This window comes from Schistocerca gregaria, chromosome 5 (genome assembly GCF_023897955.1).
Source record: "Schistocerca gregaria isolate iqSchGreg1 chromosome 5, iqSchGreg1.2, whole genome shotgun sequence".
NCBI lineage: Eukaryota > Metazoa > Arthropoda > Insecta > Orthoptera > Acrididae > Schistocerca > Schistocerca gregaria.
Genome location: NC_064924.1, coordinates 121,881,765 through 121,901,203, shown reverse-complemented (window position 1 = coordinate 121,901,203; position 19,439 = coordinate 121,881,765). Strand labels below are relative to the sequence as shown.

At 42.9% G+C, this 19,439-nt stretch overlaps 1 protein-coding gene across 5 annotated transcripts in view; it reads left to right on the top strand.

Annotated features, from left to right (window-relative positions):
* Nucleotides 1–19,439, top strand: part of LOC126272997 (nuclear factor of activated T-cells 5-like) — a 367,858-nt gene that overhangs the window by 286,954 nt on the left and 61,465 nt on the right. For 3 of the 5 annotated variants that reach the window (XM_049976350.1, XM_049976351.1, XM_049976354.1), the window contains exons 2-3: nucleotides 15,751–15,858; nucleotides 19,289–19,422. In XM_049976350.1, coding sequence (XP_049832307.1) covers nucleotides 15,751–15,858; nucleotides 19,289–19,422 — 242 coding nt within the window. Of the gene's footprint in view, nucleotides 1–14,817; nucleotides 15,519–15,750; nucleotides 15,859–19,288; nucleotides 19,423–19,439 lie in introns of those variants that run through there. The other 2 variants (XM_049976352.1, XM_049976353.1) reach the window with 2 other exon arrangements.

Sequence of the window (19,439 nt, the reverse complement as noted above, 5' to 3'; positions counted from 1 at the left end):
AGATTCCAAATACACGAGTGATACGTGGTAATGCACTGATAAGCCAAAACGTTATGACCACTGTCCAACGCGGCGTTGGATGCCGCCTGATGTTGCGGGCACGAGACGCGGTAACGGAAGTATGTAAGCGAAGCAAACACTGACTGGGGATCACCCTAGCGATGATATGGGCTGCAAATGGGGAAATCCACTGAGATAATCGACTTTGACAAAGGGCAGATTATTATTGCGCAGAGCCTGAGAACGAGTGTCTCGAAAACGGCGAAACTGGTTGAATGTTCACGTGCTACCGTTGTGAACATCTACGGTAAGAGGCAGGAGGACAGTAAAACTACCAACTAGGCGCTAAATGGTTGCACGTCCACGGTTGTTCACAAAATGTGGGGGTCGGAGCCTTCTTTGCTCTGTAAAGTAAGATCTGTGGCATCTGTGCCGGACGAGCACAATGCTGGTGCACACACAAGTGTTTCGTAGCACACCGTTCACAGTACATTGTTGAACATAGAGCTCCACAACAGACCCCCACGTGTTCACATGTTGAGCTAATTACATCGTCAATTACGATGACAGTGAGCACGGAACCATCGGGATTCGACCGTCGACCAATGGAAACCTGTCGACTCTTCGAGTGAATGACGCTTTTGCTACAGTAGCTCGCTGGTCATCCCCATGAACGCCGTCTTACAGGTGAACGGCGGCTCGAAACGTGCAGCGCGCCGCAGATGCGGGCTGGTGGAAGCAGCATTATTATGCTGTGGCAGACATTCTACTGCGCTTGCATCAAACCTATGATAGTAATCGAAGACACGCTGACAGCTGTGAACCATATGCATCCCTTCATGCTTGATGTCTTCCCCGACAGCGATGTCATCTTTCATCAGTATAATTGTCCGTGTTTCGGAGTCAGAACTGTGCTACAGTCGTTTGAGGAGCATTATTGTGAACTCACGTTGACGTCTCGGCAGACAAATTCGCCTGATGTAAATCCTACAGAAACCATTTTTTGCGTCGCTACCCGTCGCCAACACCGCGTACGCTAAAAAGCGGCCCGTTGTTTACCCGAATTACATGGAAATTCGGAAATTAAGATGGTACCAAATCGCTGAGGTCATCGATCCCTACCGAGCGAGGTGGCGCACTGGTTAGCACACTGCACTCGCATTCGGGAGGACGACGGTTCAATCCCGCGTCCCGCCATCCTGATTTAGGTTTTCCGTGATTCCCCTAAATTGCTCCAGGCAAATGTCGGGATGGTTCCTTTGACAGGGCACGGCCGACTTCCTTCCCCATCCTTCCCTAGTCCAATGACCTCGCTGTTTGGTCTCTTCCCCCAAATCAATCCAATCCAATCCATCGATCCCTAGGCTTACGCACTACTTACTTACGCTAAGGACAACACACACACACACACACACACACACACACACGTCCGAGGGAGGACTCGAACCTGCGACGGGAGGAGCCGCGCTAGCCGTGGCAAGGTGCCTCAAACCGCACGGCTACCCAGCGCGGCACCAAATTACATGACTTTTACGTAGACATATAATACCACATACCTCCCAAACCTAACATCAAACTGTCGGATCCCTGATAGCAGAATCAGTGATTTATTTCGTTCCAAAGACGGACAAACAAGCTATTAAGCAGATGGTCATAATGTTTTGGCTCGTCAGTGTACAAAACACTAGAGTATTTGACGTGGCTTTCTTTGCAGATGCGCTGCATTTTCCTGGAACTCTCTTAGAGTAAAAATGGGCTCTAACATACATACCTTAAGACTTACGAGCACTTGTTCATCTTCGCTCCAATGAAACACATCTCATGCTCATAGCTCTTAAGTTATGTATTTTAGAGTCCATGCTTACTGGACATTATGTTCTTGTTTTGGTATAAGGAACCAGTCCATAATTTTAGAACGTCTCTATAGCTCTGAGCACTATGGAACTTAAAATCTATGGTCATCAGTCCCCTAGAACGTAGAACTACTTAAACGTAACTAACCTAAGGACATCACACAACATCCAGTCAACACGAGGCAGAAAAAATGCCTGACCCCGCCGGGAATCGAACCCGTACTGTACATTCTGGCAAGGGATGCTCTCTGGATTAAAATCAGATACTTCCAGTACGGATGGAGTTCCACCACGTAGCAGCTGTCTAGGTTCGACAATCACGGAAGTTCGGTTTCTGTGTAAGACCCAAATCCGACACCTCGTGAGCACCATTTTCCAACTGAGGCCGTAGTTCCCCCTCAGTTTTCTTCTGCACTCCACTTCTTACAGAAAGCAGTCGCGCAGTTCCATGTCTACTCGGAACAGCAGAGTTCCGTCGCGACATGCGCCACTGGGACGGGCCTGTAGCCGATCGTGTGGCCGCAGGCAGGGCAGGGTGAGCCGCGTTAGGAAGGAGACGCAGGCGCTGCTATCGAGCGCTCATAATTATGACTCCATAGCGATTACTGTAAATTACTTAGATACGCCGGGACTCATTAAGTTCCCATTTCGTAGTCCACTGCTGACCATCCTCTAATTGCTTTTCTAAGTTGTTTGTGCAGCAGCAGCGGCGGCGGCGGCCATATTGAGCCTTTTCCGTCAGCCTCCAGCGCCGTATCTCGCTGTTTTGCCCATTGTGTAGCAACTCGGTGACCCTTACATTAGGATTCGGAAATAATACATACCGAGTGTTGCCGTTACAATTTCTCGCATTCCCTGACCAACTGCTGCGCATAGGTACTTGAAAACGGTATAGCTAGACTGTGACAACATTTTCTGGTTTTCACCCCATGTAACTAAACAATTTGAGGGAGTCAAATTAAGAAACCCAGGGAGTGTTCATAACAAAACCACATATTGGAGTCGAAAATGATCACCACAGATGAATCTGAGGAATCAATATTGAGTCGGCTTCCATTCTCATTGTAAGGGTGGTTCGAAACAGTCTGAAGAGCTTGTAAGAGAGTTGCAAGGGAGGTTGTGCTGAGTTTGTTAACAAAAATTCGATACGTCGCATCTTCCCGGGTTATTTAGCAATTAAGTTCGCCAATCAGGTTGTTGTGCGCGCAAATTCAGACACTCGCACGCGGTAAAGTACGGTAACGCACACAGAGCGGAAGGTCTCGGAGGTGATAAATTCAAGCTAGGCCAGCCAAAGCTACGTTCTTTCGGTTCGAAGAAACCAAACGAAGAACACGTTTGGCAACATCGCCTTCGGCAGGATGCTTGAATTTGCGCGCCCTGCGACCTAGTTGGTAAATTTCAATGCTAAATAACTCAGAAACGGCACAACTAATCGATTTTTTTCTTAATAATTATTTCTCACCTCTTGAATGAATGTTGGCCATACAGGAAGAAATTTTAAAGTTAGACATAACGAACACATTAGAGTCAGCGAGAATAATCAGTCGAGCTTCTTTCTACGTTTGAAAAACCAAAACCACACTGCTTCTAGGATGGAAATTACGCTTCGAATCCCGCACAGTATACCAAAAGTTTTTGCACTGTACATTCTTGAAGAACTGTAAGTATGTAACTTACACACACGAGAAAAAATCCACAAAAAATATTAAACGAGCATACAGGATCAGTCACAAAACTACCTCAAATACTTTATTGAAATTTTACAGTAAGATAATGGATAAATCGTAAATAACTTATGCAGAAACCAAAGATAATCGTGACAAAATTTAGTCAGTAAAATAACAGCGCTGTTCGTCTGTTTAATCTCTGTAAAAATATAACATCGTATGTGTAGAACTGTCAAGTTACTCTCAAACCATAATTAACGTATTATTTTCGGTGTATTTATGTCACTTCCCATTTAATCAAAACACTGACAGTTGAATATAGTTCACCAACAACGTAATATTGACGTCACATCATTCCTGGCGTCAGTAATATAGCCACTTAAATATAAATGACATTCACATTTATACACGTTGTCATCTAAATTGAATTCGCAGGTACGAAGAAAAGTCTTCAGTGATGGTTTATCATTATAATCAAGCCACGATAATTTTTCTTAAATCAGACTATCTTTGAATGGACTGTCGTCGAACTTAGAGAAAACCAATGAATGAAATTCTGTACTGCACAAGATCCAGCTACATAACTAGATATAACGCACGACGGAAAATCAATAAATGGAATGCAATATTTTAAATTATAGGGTGGTTGTATTGGCACAATGCTCGAAATAGTAAGGTACAAATCATCTTAAACGTTTAAGTTCTGCATTGTTATTGAGGGTAATAGCTTATTTACAGATAAAAAAAACGAAAACTTGATTGACTTTTCTTATTTTCGCTCGCTGATGTCTCACGGCATTCTATTCTGGAAACAACTTTTCACTGGGGACGAACGTTGCACGGAATCTCGTGATAAGGAAATTATATTGTGTCCATTGCAGGACTGTTTATTAACACTGAGGCATACTGACAAAGCGTCGCACTATAATTTACTGCCTTATGAAGTTTGATGACAACAGTCAATTACAATCCGAAAATAACAATAGGATTCATACACTGAAGCGTCAAAGAAACTGGTATAAGCTTGCGTGTTCAAATACAGAGATATGTAAACAGCCAAAAACCGGCGCTGCTGTCGGCAACGGTAGCACGTGAACATTCGGCCAGCTTCGCCGTTTCCAGATACTCGTTGACAGGCTCTGCGCAGTAATAATCTGCTCTTTGTCAAAGTCGATTATCTCAGTGGATTTCCCCATTTGCAGCCCATATCATCGCTAGGGTGATCCCCAGTCAGTGTTTGCTTCGCTTACATACTTCCGTTACCGCGTCTCGTGCCCGCAACATCAGGCGGCATCCAACGCCGCGTTGGACAGTGGTCATAACGTTTTGGCTTATCATTGCATTACCACGTATCACTCGTGTATTTGGAATCCCTACTATGTAGGAAGAAGTTGAAGGACTTCAGATACGTATTACTGAGACTAAACGGTTGATTATGTCTTGGAGAAAGAGTGCTTAGACGCATACGTGACAGTCATTGAAAGAAACGCCATGTTCCGGTAGTAAGAAGTTGTTGGGTAAAATACTGAACCAGTAAATCAGGTATTCCGCGAAAAAAAAAATCTTTCGTTTGATCCGACGAATGTTAACTAAGGACAATAAGAACAAAATTAAACTCTTAGAATATCCGGAGGCATACATAAGGGCGTCAACTCTGCCGGTGCGTAAGTGACCTGAAAAGAGATTGGATGTGTACGGTAAGAACTACACTATGCCATGCAATAGCTTGTGGACGGTGTAGAAATATTCTGTGAAGGCTAGGGATAAACCATTCACGATAGCATTGCGTACCACGAAATCTCTTCGTGGAAATCTGAGAACAGTTCGTCAAAGGGAAATTAAGGAACATTGCATTGCTATTTGAGATGACACATCACGACAGTAAAGTAAACAGCAATGTACACTTTCTGCAGTAGACGTGTAATTCTTCTTCCCGTGCACCATGTGCGGTAAGATGTCTTCTAGAGCAAAAGTTTGTATGTAGAGCCTACGGATGCGGCTTTGCCGCTGCAGCTGTCTCCGCACAGTGACCTTCGTTACAGAACCCGTCTCTTCTTGAAGTCGCCAACGAGAAACGGAGGGACTACAGCGACCTTTATAAAGGAAAAAATCACAGTGATCATATGGAGAAGATTCTGCGTGGAGATACCAATACCTCCGGAAGGCCCCGGATCATGAGCCACAGCTCCTTCGGACAGTGGAGCCTGCTTGCAACGACCCGCGTCGAAGGACCGTTGACAGTTTAACCCGTTTCAAGCTTGTCTGGTCAGAAATCCTGTATCTCCCACCACGGCTCCGTTTTGCCGTGCAGCACAGGAAGAAGACGTAATGGCAAAAAGCTACAGCCGAGCCGTCTGACAAGGTAGCTGGTCTCCCTCTATCAATTGCTGGTAGCCGAAGTTTGGTTTTTGTGACATTCGGAGACCAATCTCTGCTTCAATGTGGAAAAATCATTATAAATTCTCAACGCTGCTACTGTTCATATGTCTTACATTTTGGAGGAACTACAAAAAAAATTACTCATTGTTAACTTTGAAATGCTCGTGTCTTTTAAACCACCAAGGCCGCGGACATTAATCCTCGGCAGCGTATCTTCTTTATCCGCGCCTCTCTTATTTTTGGCCTTCACTCACTCCTCCCCCTTCCTAACTCCTCCTGTGCTCTTCTCTCTGTCTCCTATTTTATTTGTTTCTGGCTGATTGCGAGACGTCAATCTCGTCACAGTATCGATCACCCCAGCTGTTATTCCTAGATAATATTTGCGGCCAGTCATTATAGTGAAAACATTCTCAGCTCCGGATTATCCCGTTTGTCGGAATCTGTTTTCACGACAGTCTACCTGCCGAATTGTCTGTTTGTAGACTATGAGACCACTAGTGTCCGGACGCTTTCCGTGACACACCACGCAGTACCCCTGATGTTATACAGTAGCGGCAGAATGTGCCAACACCACAGGCTTGCTTTTCGACTGTACGAGAGCGAGGTGAGTTCGAATGAAGGTCTCAACTTCTGAAAATAAGTGTGGGACTGCTCGGCAAATACTACTCCTTTTCGTAGGTGCCCTGATGTGGTTGTCTGTGGACTGGAATGCCATCTTCCGTGCAGAACACGAGCATACGAATTCTGTTTTCAGTCGGTATGAGTATATCTTGACTTAGAGACAGGACGGGGAAATCACGGTGTGTTGCTTTAATTTTAGACGCCCGTGTATTATTGCCCACTTTGTCTTTATCAAGTGCCAATTATCATGTAATCAAGTGATCAAAGCTTATAATTCTAGCTGCTTATTGCCGTGTTATCGCGAATTTTAGTTGTAGCTATGTTTGTAAATTTTCTATATGTTGTGTTGCCATGATTTTCTGAGTGCAACAGTTGTCGCTGTAGCCCCAACGTTGTCGCCACAGTTTCAGTATCATCTCCACGGAATCCGCCGTCAGCATCGTGTTCGTTAGAGACTGAGAGCTAGCAGAGGTGTTCCAGGGTAGAGGAGGGAAACTGCCATGCTCTAGTGTCAGGAGTCATTTTAGCATTCGCCTGATGTGGCTCGGGCAAGCTGCCGACACGCAAATCCACGCCGCCTCACTGTGATGTCAGCCCCGAGCTTCCTGTAGCAGTAACAACTAAAACAGTCCAACAGTCTCATAAATAGGGCAATTCGAGGAAAGACTAGATGACCGAATCGGTATTTAAAGCGTGGCACTTAATTTTGTCGTGATGGAAACTAGTGGGACCCTCTGCGCTTGATTACAAGTGAATTTTAATAACAGCTTGGCTCTCCATAAAAGGATAAAAATACATATAAAGGTTGCGATGTGTATGTGGTGTAGAAGCCTGCGATAGCTTGTAGCGCTGTAGGAATCGCACATACGACGTGTGCTCTAAAAATGAGGATTTTTGTTTTTTGGAAAGAATTTGATATGTTCGTCTACATCAATGTTCTCCCCTTCAAAATAGGCCCTATTAGATTTTATACAAATTTACCAGCGCTTTTCCCAATTCTGAAACACTTCTGAATGTCTGAGACAGCTTTTAACTCTCTCAGCGACACGTTGTTAACCTCATTTATGCTTGTAAAATGACAGCCCTTTAAAGTTGTCTTTAGTTACGCGAACAGAAAACAAGTCACATGTGTCATGTTTGGCGAATATGGAAGCTGGGGTGTAATTACAATATCTTCTTTGGCCAAATATTTACGCAACAGCAACGAAATGTGATCAGGTGCATTAGCGTGCTGCTAAAGTCGTGCATTGTCGAAAGGAGTATTCCTTATTGATAGATCGACCTTGCGGCAACTTCTCATTGTGAAATACTCTGTTAAAATGAAGAACACAGTGAGCGTTTAACAACACTTTTTTCGGTATTGGCGAAACAGGTTGCTTCCGCTAGAACGATTGAGCCTTCGCATCCGTCACATCCGTAAACCCATGTTTCATTACCTTTTGTGACACATTTCAGAAGTTCTGCATCGATGTTGACTTCGTTTAGTGCCCCTGAGCAGTTTGCATTCATCACTGTTTTTGTTCAAAATAAACAATTTTGGAGCAAATTTCGCTATCATTCTTTTCATACGCAAAACATCCAGAAGAAATTTATGGCGCGAGTCAGTTGATACGCCATCATGAGCGACTTCTCTGACTGTGATTCGGCGATCGTTCATAATATTTGCTTCACTTTTGCACCGTTTCGTTAGTGGATGATGTGCTGGGCGTCAGAGCGGTCATCATGTTCAGCGGCTTTACGATCTTCTTCAACAAAACTAATATTTAACATTTCTAAAACTCTGATCCACCTTCTTCCGTTCCTGAAGCACAATTTAATACAAATCATCAAATACATTTTACACTAAGTAAGTAACTCTGTGATAGCTGACGACAAACTAAATATTTGGTATGGATAACACTGTATAAATACTTTTCAGACATGAAAGAAACCATGGGAATCGGACGAATATTGCAACATGCCAAATTACAGAATTCCCATTATTTTTTTAACACACCTCAGAAACTGAAACCAAGATTATTTTTTCCCCACTCTTACTCTACGAGTATCGTCGTTAATTGCCCTGAAATTTCTCAGTTGCACTGTGACGCCAGATTGAATTCTGTCGGATACTAACTTCTTATGATTTAGTGCAAGAATGCCATCGGTGTCACGACGACTTCTCCCACATGGAAATGAGCCCGTTATGGCATGTAAAAAGACTTCAGAATCTGCCCTTCTCTTCCGCCCGAAACAACAGTCGAGAAGCGAAATTTGTGGGCAATAATCATACGTAAAGAACCGAGTTGTCAGGTAGAGACGCGCAGCGGAAATTTCCAGAACGAAAGACCATTAGAGACCATTAGCTGTAATAGCGTAATATGATGTCGGGTTTCGCTTCTGTCTTTAAAAAAAGCAGTGACCAGGAAGCTATGAACTTGGGCCCGGTAAAACTCTTTCTCCTGAAACAACGGATAGCGGCGAGGATGTACCCTTTCTTTGGGACAGTAGTGGCGAACTGGTCTAAACTGGAAGTCCGTTTTAGGTGTGGCGTATCGACATAGGCTACCATTGGGAATATGGGACCTTAGTGGAAGCATTTACAGTTGTTAGCAAATCGTGTTAGTTTTCAAAGGTGCCCTACAGTGTCCGTCAAACGGGGTAATGACCCGCAACATTTATTAAATACATCTGCACTCGAATCTTAGTGCTGGTTTATAACATTGAAACATAAAGAAAACAATGTATCCAGTCAGTGCTGAATTCTTTTGCATTCCCGAGTAGCGTCAGCGCATGTATTTCGTTCATCTCATTCTGCAACACATCTATTCTATATAAAAGTGGTCTGCAATATTATTATTCACTCTTCTTGAGGCTGGTGAAAAGTACACAAACGTAAATTACAGCTTTTCCGGCAAATAAAAATGAGAAAATTAGGGAAGCTGTTAATTTTCGTATGTCTGCCTCTCCAGTCACTGCAGTACTACAGAAAAGAGCTTATGTCTAACAAATGGCAGAAAACAACAAATGAAGGGATCATAATGCACTACTCAAGATGTAGATCTACGTCTGCGAGAGGCGTTCTGAAATGATTTACAATTGCGTTGTTTTACACATACCGCTCAAACCACGGACACGTCTTCTAGTATGCCGAGGAACTGATTCCTGCATACCTCGCTTGTTTGTTGTTAAGTAGGAAAAGCTTTGGACAAAATAGAAGACGACTATCCTGAAGAAACTGGTGACTCGCGACGAACCATAGTGTCACTATCATACACATGGGAAGAAAGTCCGGTCCATGGAATGAATAAGTAGATGTAAAATTTGCTTCTACAAAGAACAGTTGTCAACAGCAGGATGTACTGTGACACACACACACACACACACACACACACACACACACACACAAACGCGCGTGCGTGTTTCAGCGACAGGGCAACCACGAAAGATAATTGCAGGCAGATCGCCACGAGTATCCCCAAACAATGCTTCCGTGACGAAATAATGACATTGCCAGAAGGTGGCAATGGTGTATTGACATCGGTGGAGAGTACACAGAGAGCTCTCATATATATTAATAAATAAGGTACAAAATTACTATTGTTAATCGTTTCCGAACGCCCTTCGTTCATCTGTATCTGTTCGTAGCAAGCAGTTTTACAGTTATCACCAGTGCACCAGTTATCAGTGCCCCCCCCCCCTTTTCTATTCACGTACGGAGCGCGGGAAGAACGTGTCTAAATGCCTCCGTGCTTGCTGTAATTAATCTAATCTTGCCCTCACGATGCGTACGGGAGCGTTACATTCTGAAGTCGGTAATTGATACTTTGTCAGTAAGCTTTTTCGTGATAGTTCACGTCTATCTTGAAGAGTCGGGCAGTTCAGTTCTTTTATGCGACCACCTATCGCGGTTCAAACAAACCAGTGGGCCATTCGTGCTGCCCTTCTCTGCATACGTTCAATATCCCCTGTTAGTCTTATTTGATGCGGGCCCACACACTGACGCAGTGTTCTAGGATGGGTCGCACGAGTGATTTGTAAACAATTTCCTTTGTAGATTTACTGCATTTTTTCAGTATTCTATCTATAAACCAAAGTATGGTTCAAATAGCTCTGAGCACTATGGGACTTAACATCTGAGGTCATCAGTCCCCTAGATCTTAGAAAGAACTACGTAAACCTAACTAACCTAAATACGTCACACACATCCATGCCCGAGGCAGGATTCGAACCTGCGACCGTTGCGGTCGCGTGGTTCCAGACTGAAGCGCCTAGAACCGCTCGGCCACACCGGCCGGCAAACCAAAGTATCTCACCTGCCTTATCCATGACTGTGCCTGCGTGATCGTTCCATTTCAAATCTCTACAAAACGTCACACCGAAGTATTTGTAATGAGTTCACCGATTCCTGCCGTGACTGACTGATGTTATTGTCATAGGATAATACCATCCTTTTTGTGAAGTGCACAATTGTACGTTTCTGAATATTTAAAGCAAGCTGACATTCTTTGCACCACTTAAAAATCTTATCAAGTTCTGACTGAATATTTATCTGCGAAAACTCTGAGGTTTACTATTATTGTTGTTGTCAAGGTCATTAATATACAACACGAACAGGAAAGGTCTCAGTTCATTCTCTCGGAGCACACCCGAAACTGCTTCCATATCTGTGGATGACTCTTCATCCAAGATAACTTGCTGCTTTCTCTGTACCAAAAGATCGAGTCACAAATATCGCTTGATGTGCCATACACAACTCGTGGTCTTGCGGTAGCTTTCTCGCTTCCCAGGTTCGATACCCGGAAGGGTCAGGGATTTTACCTGCCTCTAGATGACTGGGTGTTGTTGTGTCGTCTTCATCATCATCATTCATCCCCATTACGGTTGGAGGAAGGCAACGGTAACCATCTCCCCTAGGACCGGACCCCTTCATCATGCCATACGATCGTAATTTTGATGGTACTGAGTTCTATGCTTTTCTGAAATTGAGAAATATTGCATCTACCAGTCTGTCTGGAGCTAATGCATGCGTGTCATGTGAGAAAAGTGCGACTTGCGCTCCACGTGATCGAAGTTGTCAGAATCCGTATTTGATGGTATGGAGGGGGTCATTCTGTTCGAGATATCTCATTATGTCTGAGCTCAGAATATGTTCTAAGATTCTACAACAAATCTATGTCAGGGATATTGGAAAGCAGCTTTGTGGGTCACTTCTAGTGCCCTTCTTTAGATGGCGTGACCTGTCTTTCTTCCAGTAGCTGGACACGGTTTTTTCTTCGAGGGATCTACAATACATCATAGTTAAAAGAGGGGCATCTCAGGTGCAAACTCAGTAGAGAATATGATAGGGATTCCACTGGGCCCTGTAGCTTTGTCCTGTTTTAATGGTTTCAGCTGTTTCTTAAAGTTTGTTTCCGAAGGGAGTGTTATAAGACCATTAATTTTCACGGTATACAGTATGACTCAGAACTCCGCCGACAAACTTTCAAAGGTTTTTCAGGGATACCTTCTGTGTATTTTGGTATAAGGTAAGGCGACCATGTTACTGGCAGTCGATGTTGGGACGAATTTTTTGATCCCTCTTTATTATGAATGGATAACTGTTTTAGAAGTAAATAAATGATGCGTGAGAGTTTGATTGCTTAAATTTGATTTGATTCAAAACAGACTTGTATCACATTGTTTATGACATTGGATTATTAATGCGTTACTTACCTCTCCTGATTGAAAATGCAGTGCCTTTTGGGTATTGCGGAGGTGGTGAAGTCCATACACAGTGAATAGAGAACCTAACTGTGCTGTACCGCCTGTAATACTAACGTCAACAAATACACATGAAATCATTAGGTTTACCGCTTAGCAAACCCATATCAGTAATACCAACTTCAGCGCAAGTATTATTGAATATCTCCATTGCATCATCAAGTAGGCCACGTGAACGCATTTCGTAATACGTCGCGTCATGGCATGTTCGATTAGGAATACGATAGAGAAATGAAGTGCAAATACTTTTACAATGCCAGAAATACAAAAAGTTATATTATGTTGAACCCTCGCAAGACCGAGAATTTGTTTTTGTTTCTAAAAACCAGGACATTTCGGGGTAACGGCAGAACCCGATGGGGACAAGAGGACTGGACTCCAAAAACAGGAACTGTTCCGACGAAATCCGGACTCCAAGTCGGTCACTTTGTATATGGCATCCACAGTGTTGGCGGCTCGAACAGAGTGATAATGTATTGTGATGTATTCGGTTTGTTACCGGGATTACCACTGTTTCTGTGAAAATACCGTCACAACAGTGGAGAAGTGTGTAATATGCAATAAGCAGAACGTAAAACGCACAAACCACAACACGGAGTAATGTAATAACCATCAGGCAGTACTAAAGTACTGTGATGTGGTTGCCATCGCATAGGACCGTTGAGCTGCTGTTCCATTGCATTCAGCGTACCCACAAATCAGGTGCGTATAGGCCAACTCTTCATTAGTAAACCTGTCTCTGTGTAAACGCACAACGGACACTGCCGGAAATGCGTGAATATCGCTGTTTGGGACTCCTTCGAGATAAGATTGATGGAGGAAGTATAGAAGATCCAAATAAGAACATAATATTTCCTCGCAGGCTAATTTAATAACGGCGAAAGCTTCACTGAAAGGTGCTCGTGCAACTTCAGTGGCAGAAACTACAAGAGAGGCGTTGTGCATCACCGTGTGGTTTGCCATTAAAATTCCAGGAGTGTACGTAGCTATATGAGTCAACGCAAATGTTGTTTCATCGTGCGTAGGGAACGTTGTTTCTTCAGACGTATGTCTCGCTAAACGATAATGAACGTGAAATTAGTGATTCGGGCCCACACGGAGGCTTATCAACAGTTGTTCTTCTCCGGACACCATTCGCGACTGGAACAGGAGAGGAGGGAAGGGGCAGTGGTACACTAAGAGCCCTCCGCCACATACCATGTGGTTGCTTGTGAAGTATAGATGTAGATGTAATGTGTTGGTTGACTCTTCAATGACGGCAGGTGTCTCGGAATTTGTAGGTGAAGCATACCGCATGCACAACGCCTTAGGGTCAGCCACATCACTACATCAAGCTTTTGGACTTGTAAACGAATCTTTGGCGAAACGCGCTGCTCTTCTTTGGACCTCCTCTATTTCCTCCATCAGTCCTATCTGACAAAGATCCCAGACTGACAAGCAATATCCACATACCGGTTGAACCAGAGTTCTGTTAGCTACCTGTCTCGTGCACAGACTACAACTTCGTGATGATTCTTCTTTTGGATCTCAGTCTGGCGCCATCTCTCTTTCAGCTAAACCACTTCAAATCGCTCTGTACGCACACTCCTGTATAGATTTAACGGATATGAGTTGTCTGCAGCGATTATGCGGCAATCGTGTTTTCAAGCAGTCTCTCTGAATTTGCCATTTAGTCATTATGCAACGTTTTACTGTTCGTCCAAGCCAAACTTTAAACTTTGAGGAGCGAAGCATTAAAAAGTCTATGCTTTGATCGCAAAAACTAACCAGTATCGTCGGACAGTGATGTTCCGTAATTTAAGGCCTAAATCGCACGCAGGGAGAACAGATTTACGTAGAATGGTGCTGCCTGGTTTTATACAAGTATCAGAAAACAGTGTAGAGAGCGCGGAGTGGCTCCCGGTGATTGAGGTGCTTCCAAACCTGTTGAGCAGCAAACTGCGCCGTGACTGCCGTGGTAGCGGCGACGGCGGGTCACATGGAGGGCCACGTGAGCCGGGACGCCGGCCAATCGGCTGAAACACGGCGCTTATTGAGGGCACCGCGCCTGCGCCTGCGCCGGCACTTGTTTGTGACTGCGGCTGCTCACAGTTGTGTTGCTGCCCCGGTGCGTGCGGGTTGGTGCGAAGTGACGTGCGTGCGTGTGTGCGGTGCGCGGTGACTCATTAGGCGACACAGTCTTTGCGCCGGCTTGTGCTGCTGTTGATAAACTGCGGTAGTCGCTTCTCAGTCACGGCAGAAGACGGATGCTGCCGGCGGGGGATGACTACACAGAGGTTTGCAAACACTTTGGCTGCGCGGCGCACCACCTGACACTAGCGTTTCGTGTGCCTCCTGTCATTTACAGCGACTGTCGGCGTCATGTACTCACTGCTCGACGTTCGTGGAAGAGTGTGAAAGTGAATTTGGCGAACCGGAGCTAGTGACAACGTGCATGTTTATGAAAATAGCGCAGATATTTTCATTCGCGGGACCGCTTGCATTCTGGCCAGTGCTCCGAAACGTGACGAACGCACACATCCTACAGTGGCGCGCTGCGTTTCGGTCACTCCAGCGGCGACCGCTGGCATAATGCGCAGTTCTGGAATCTGTCGGAAAAGTGCGAAGCCACAGCGCAAGTTGAAGCTGCGTCCGAACACTCGATACGTGTAGAAATAGTTCATCCATATATGAGGTGGACACTAGAACATTTCACCAATTTGTGGTGGTAATCGATCCCGGCTGGATCGAAACGATCAATAACAACATGCTTCTTGTGTGACAAAAACAATATGTATTTCCATACCAATCCCTTAAACGTATCGACAAGATGATGACGCCAGTTAAGACAGCACTACCACGGCTCGTACTTGCTTCACATACTTTTTTAACTGAATGTCTACTTTCCACATATGGTTGAGAAAATAGTTACTATTTTTGCAACGTCGACTGCAAAAAAATATTTGCCCTAAATCGCCAGAAATGTTTGATATTCCCCATATCGAGGATGATCCTCTGCTCATTTCTGCATTGTTGCCTTATGATTGTTAGTTAACAGCAGGGCACAGCTTTAAAATATATGATTAATGCCTGTGGCTCTTGCCTTCTTTATATTGCTTACTTTTAGGCAGTATGTTAAGGGCCCAGAATCATAGGCTTTAATCGAGTGCCAGTACTTACCACATCCTCCAAGTACCATCACCAACATAGTGTTACAGTGAAGCCTCTGCAGGAATGTGTGTTTACCATTCTGTTCCTTCTAAACATTACATTTGTGAGTAACTACTACATATTTGTAAGTAATTACTGCTTGGTGTTGTTTTTGGTATAGGAACAACTAAAAATTTGATTGCAGTGTTTGCTTTAACAGATCATAACTGTTCTATGCTATTTGTATCAGCTGGTGCTTTCAGCTGTTTTTAAGTTAAGCCTACAACATTATATCTGCCAGCCAGTCATCTTTCAAGTACTGTATTAAATCTGTACGGTTGTGTGTTTTGCTGCAGGCACAATGAAGCTCATTGTCAGTACACCGTTGCCGCCTCGGCCACATCGAAGATCTGTCAAAGGTTTGGGTGCTAAGCGACCAGCTCTAACGCAGACTCGAGCATCAGGTAAGATGTGCCAAAGTACTTCACTTTCGCAATTTATTCTTCTTCATTTCTGTCTTAATGGTTATTTCTTTAGGGGCTCTCATTAATTTTGTCTCCAGTTGTGTGGGAAAGGATAGATGTAGCAAAATAATGGTGTTGTGTTTCTTGAGGAATATGATGGAATTTACCTCACAATTTAATTTAATGTTATTTATTGTTGTTGTTTGAGGTGCAGTGAATAATTTGAAGCTAATTACAACATTATTTATTCACAAATATTTTTGGTGCAGAGCCTTACTTGAAGCTAATAAAATAGTTTTGGAGAGCCTGATGCCTGCACATTGGCAGCTCTGTATTTTAGCGGATGGGAAATTTTGTGAAAGACTTCAGTTCAGGTTTTAAGGCAGGAGGTGATCCCAGACCTGCACTGTTGTAACCTCATGTATTAAGTAAAAGAAGTAGAGGCAGGAATACATGGTAGGAGACAAAAATTTCTGACTCCTGTTTGTCTCCAATAGTTGAATAATTCACCTACTACTATTTTAATTTTTCTATTGCATGTGTCATATTTGCAAACTTGGGAACTTGCCCCTCGTGGTCACTTTTGTGTATCAATACTAAAAAGTAAATTAATGTACCATTGTTGACTGGGATGATTCCAATGGGTTGTTATTCCCTCTCTGGCTGACCATATACCATCAATGAAAATTTGTGCCACTGCCAAAATCTGAATTGCCTACATAGGTGGGACTTCGTGTTCCGAAAACCCTTAAATCACTTCTGTTCAGTTTCTTAAGTTACTATTATTCTTGTAAAGAATGCACTTTTTTATTTTGGGAATGATGGATGTGATTATGTATACTTTAAGGAATAAAAATAGTTTTATTAAATTCTTTTTCTTTTCCAATGTAAATTCCTTGTCTCTAATCTGGTAATGAAGGTGAAAGCTGTCAACCTGACACTAAAGATTCTCAAAAATTATTTTCTAGAAATGTTTTTTTTTCCACGTTTCTGGTATATTATTTTGAAAATATGTGTATGTAGTGTACAGTTCTGTTTGCTTTGGCCATGCTATCTGTTGTTTGTTTGTTTCTTTTCTTTTCATATATGTAAATTTTTACACTGCATTATACACACTGTGTGTTTGTAACTGGTTGCAATGTAGCTGTGTATAAATTATAGTTAATTACATTGGGAAGTTACCAATATTTGAGACAGCATATGGTGTAGGTTTAACTTATGATTGTTATTCAGTTTGATCCAGTGATTAATATAAAGTAAATCTGGATTCTCTGAAATGTTCAGCACTGCTTCACCAGCTCAAAACCAAACTGTTCTCTTCCAAAGTAACCTACGCCTTTGGATATGAACAGATCAGTCTATCTATTGCAAACAATAAAACAAGTGCAAAAGAAATAATGTTAATGTTCTGTTTGCACAGATATAATGTCACATGCCACATTATTATTACACTATCGGAAATTCTAATGTCAGTTGTTGGTAGGTTCAGTTGACCCATAAAATATTACCAACTCCTCTATCAGTTTCGTTATCATTTTAATTTTGGAATTGCCCATGAAATACACATGTCAAATCAGGAAAATTGTAACATTGCAGGTTCTTTGAAAGAGGATTGAGGTTGAAGATAGTTAACACAAACACTGAAACACACAGTCCAGAGAAATTATCATATAATGTGCTATTGCTTCATGCAATTAGAACAGTAGCACTCAAAATGGGCAGTGCAAAGTGAAACACAATTATAATATGGATAGATAAAATCTAAATCTATGTGCCACATGGCAACAGTAGAAACATACAGGAAGACTTAAAATTGCTAGCTATCTTTCTCAGGCTGAATCAAACGTACTTTTTGTGGTGTCACCGCCAGACACCACACTTGCTAGGTGGTAGCCTTTAAATCGGCCGTGGTCCGTTACTATACGTCGGACCCGCGTGTCGCCACTATCAGTGATTGCAGACTGAGTGCTGCCACACAGCAGGTCTAGAGAGACTTCCTAGCACTCACCCCAGTTGTACAGCGGACTTTGCTAGCGATGGTTCACTAACTACTACATTCTCATTTGCCGAGACGATAGTTTAGCATAGCCTTCAGCTACGTCATTTGCTACGACCTAGCAAGGTGCCACATTCAGTTACTATTGATATTGTGAATCTTGTACTGTCAAGAACGACGTTCATCATTAATGGATTAAAGTTAAGTATTCCACCAACTACGTCCGTTTTTCTACATTCTAATTTCCTTGTCCTGTTCCAGACCTCACGCCAGCCTGCATGAGCTAAAACACATGCATTTCGGCCTCCTCTAGTAACACGGTGTTGGCTCTCCTGTCAATCACAACATTTTTTCTCCCTCTCAAACTATTTGGTAACTCTCCAGTACCAGAAAAAGAAACATTTGGTTCCCACTGTCTTATTATATATTCCTAAACGTTTCCATCTCCTACCACTTGGATAACATGTTTTGTTTATGTACTTTGTAGATGTCTTCAGTTCATGTACCACTTTGGTAAATTATTACATGAGTGAGGCTTCAGAAAGGAAATTGTGTTGTTAGATAATTTTTAACATTATATTGGAACTGTCTAAGCTTTGAAAGTTCTTTTGGACTCGAACCCAAATGCTTGCCACTGCCATGGCTAGGGTTCTGAGGTGAGTCAGGAGCGTGTCACATACCTTCACAGTTCAGTTCTGCCAAGAGCACTCTTCCGTCTTCCAAACTCCTCATTGCTTGACAGACTGGCACTCCTGGGGGAGCACCACTGTGCATAAAAGGCAAGGGCTCTGGTTTGTGTCTCACTCTAGTACTTAGTTTTAAACTATCAGCAAGTTTAAAAACAGTGAACATGCTGCTGCAAAGTGAATTGATACATTCTGGTCTCCATGTACTGTTTGCTACTGTCCATAATGTTAGTATCACTGAATTGGTCACTAGAAGTGCTGATTTTTTGAATGAGACCATTTGTATACAAGATGAAGTACAGTTCTCTGAAACGTTCGCATCCCATTTGGTTTAGAAGCCTCTCTCTGTGACATCTTACTTTGTGTACAGAAGAGAGAAAAATTGTATATGCTAAATATGGAGGTCTCAAAAGTTAGTACAGAGCAAGTGAGACCATGCCTGCATAAAAAGCTCATCTTTCAACTTACATCTGTACTTTAAATGTTACTTGTATATTTGTTTGGTACATCAGTGGGGCACACAAATGACATACTATGCTTAGAAAGGGAAGGATAAGTCATCACTCATCTGAGATTTCAACTTCTTAACAGTGGCTTTATTAAACTGTTTGTAATCTGCTGTCACAGCTGGTATATGAGTGATGACATATCTTTCCACTAGAGTGTTATTAGTCTTATGTGCCTATTATAGTTTTGCGCACAATATTTCCTTTATTGAAGTTAGCTTTGTTTCTGTAACATGCTACAGTGGCAGGGGGAAGAGACATTCGTGGCTTTGGTGCTGATCCTTGTGAAAATTCTAATGATTCTGGACTAGGTTTTGACCATCACCTTGATTACCAGTTGGCTGCGAGACCAGGATTGAAAGTGGTCGATCAGGAGGTAATAACCACAGCATT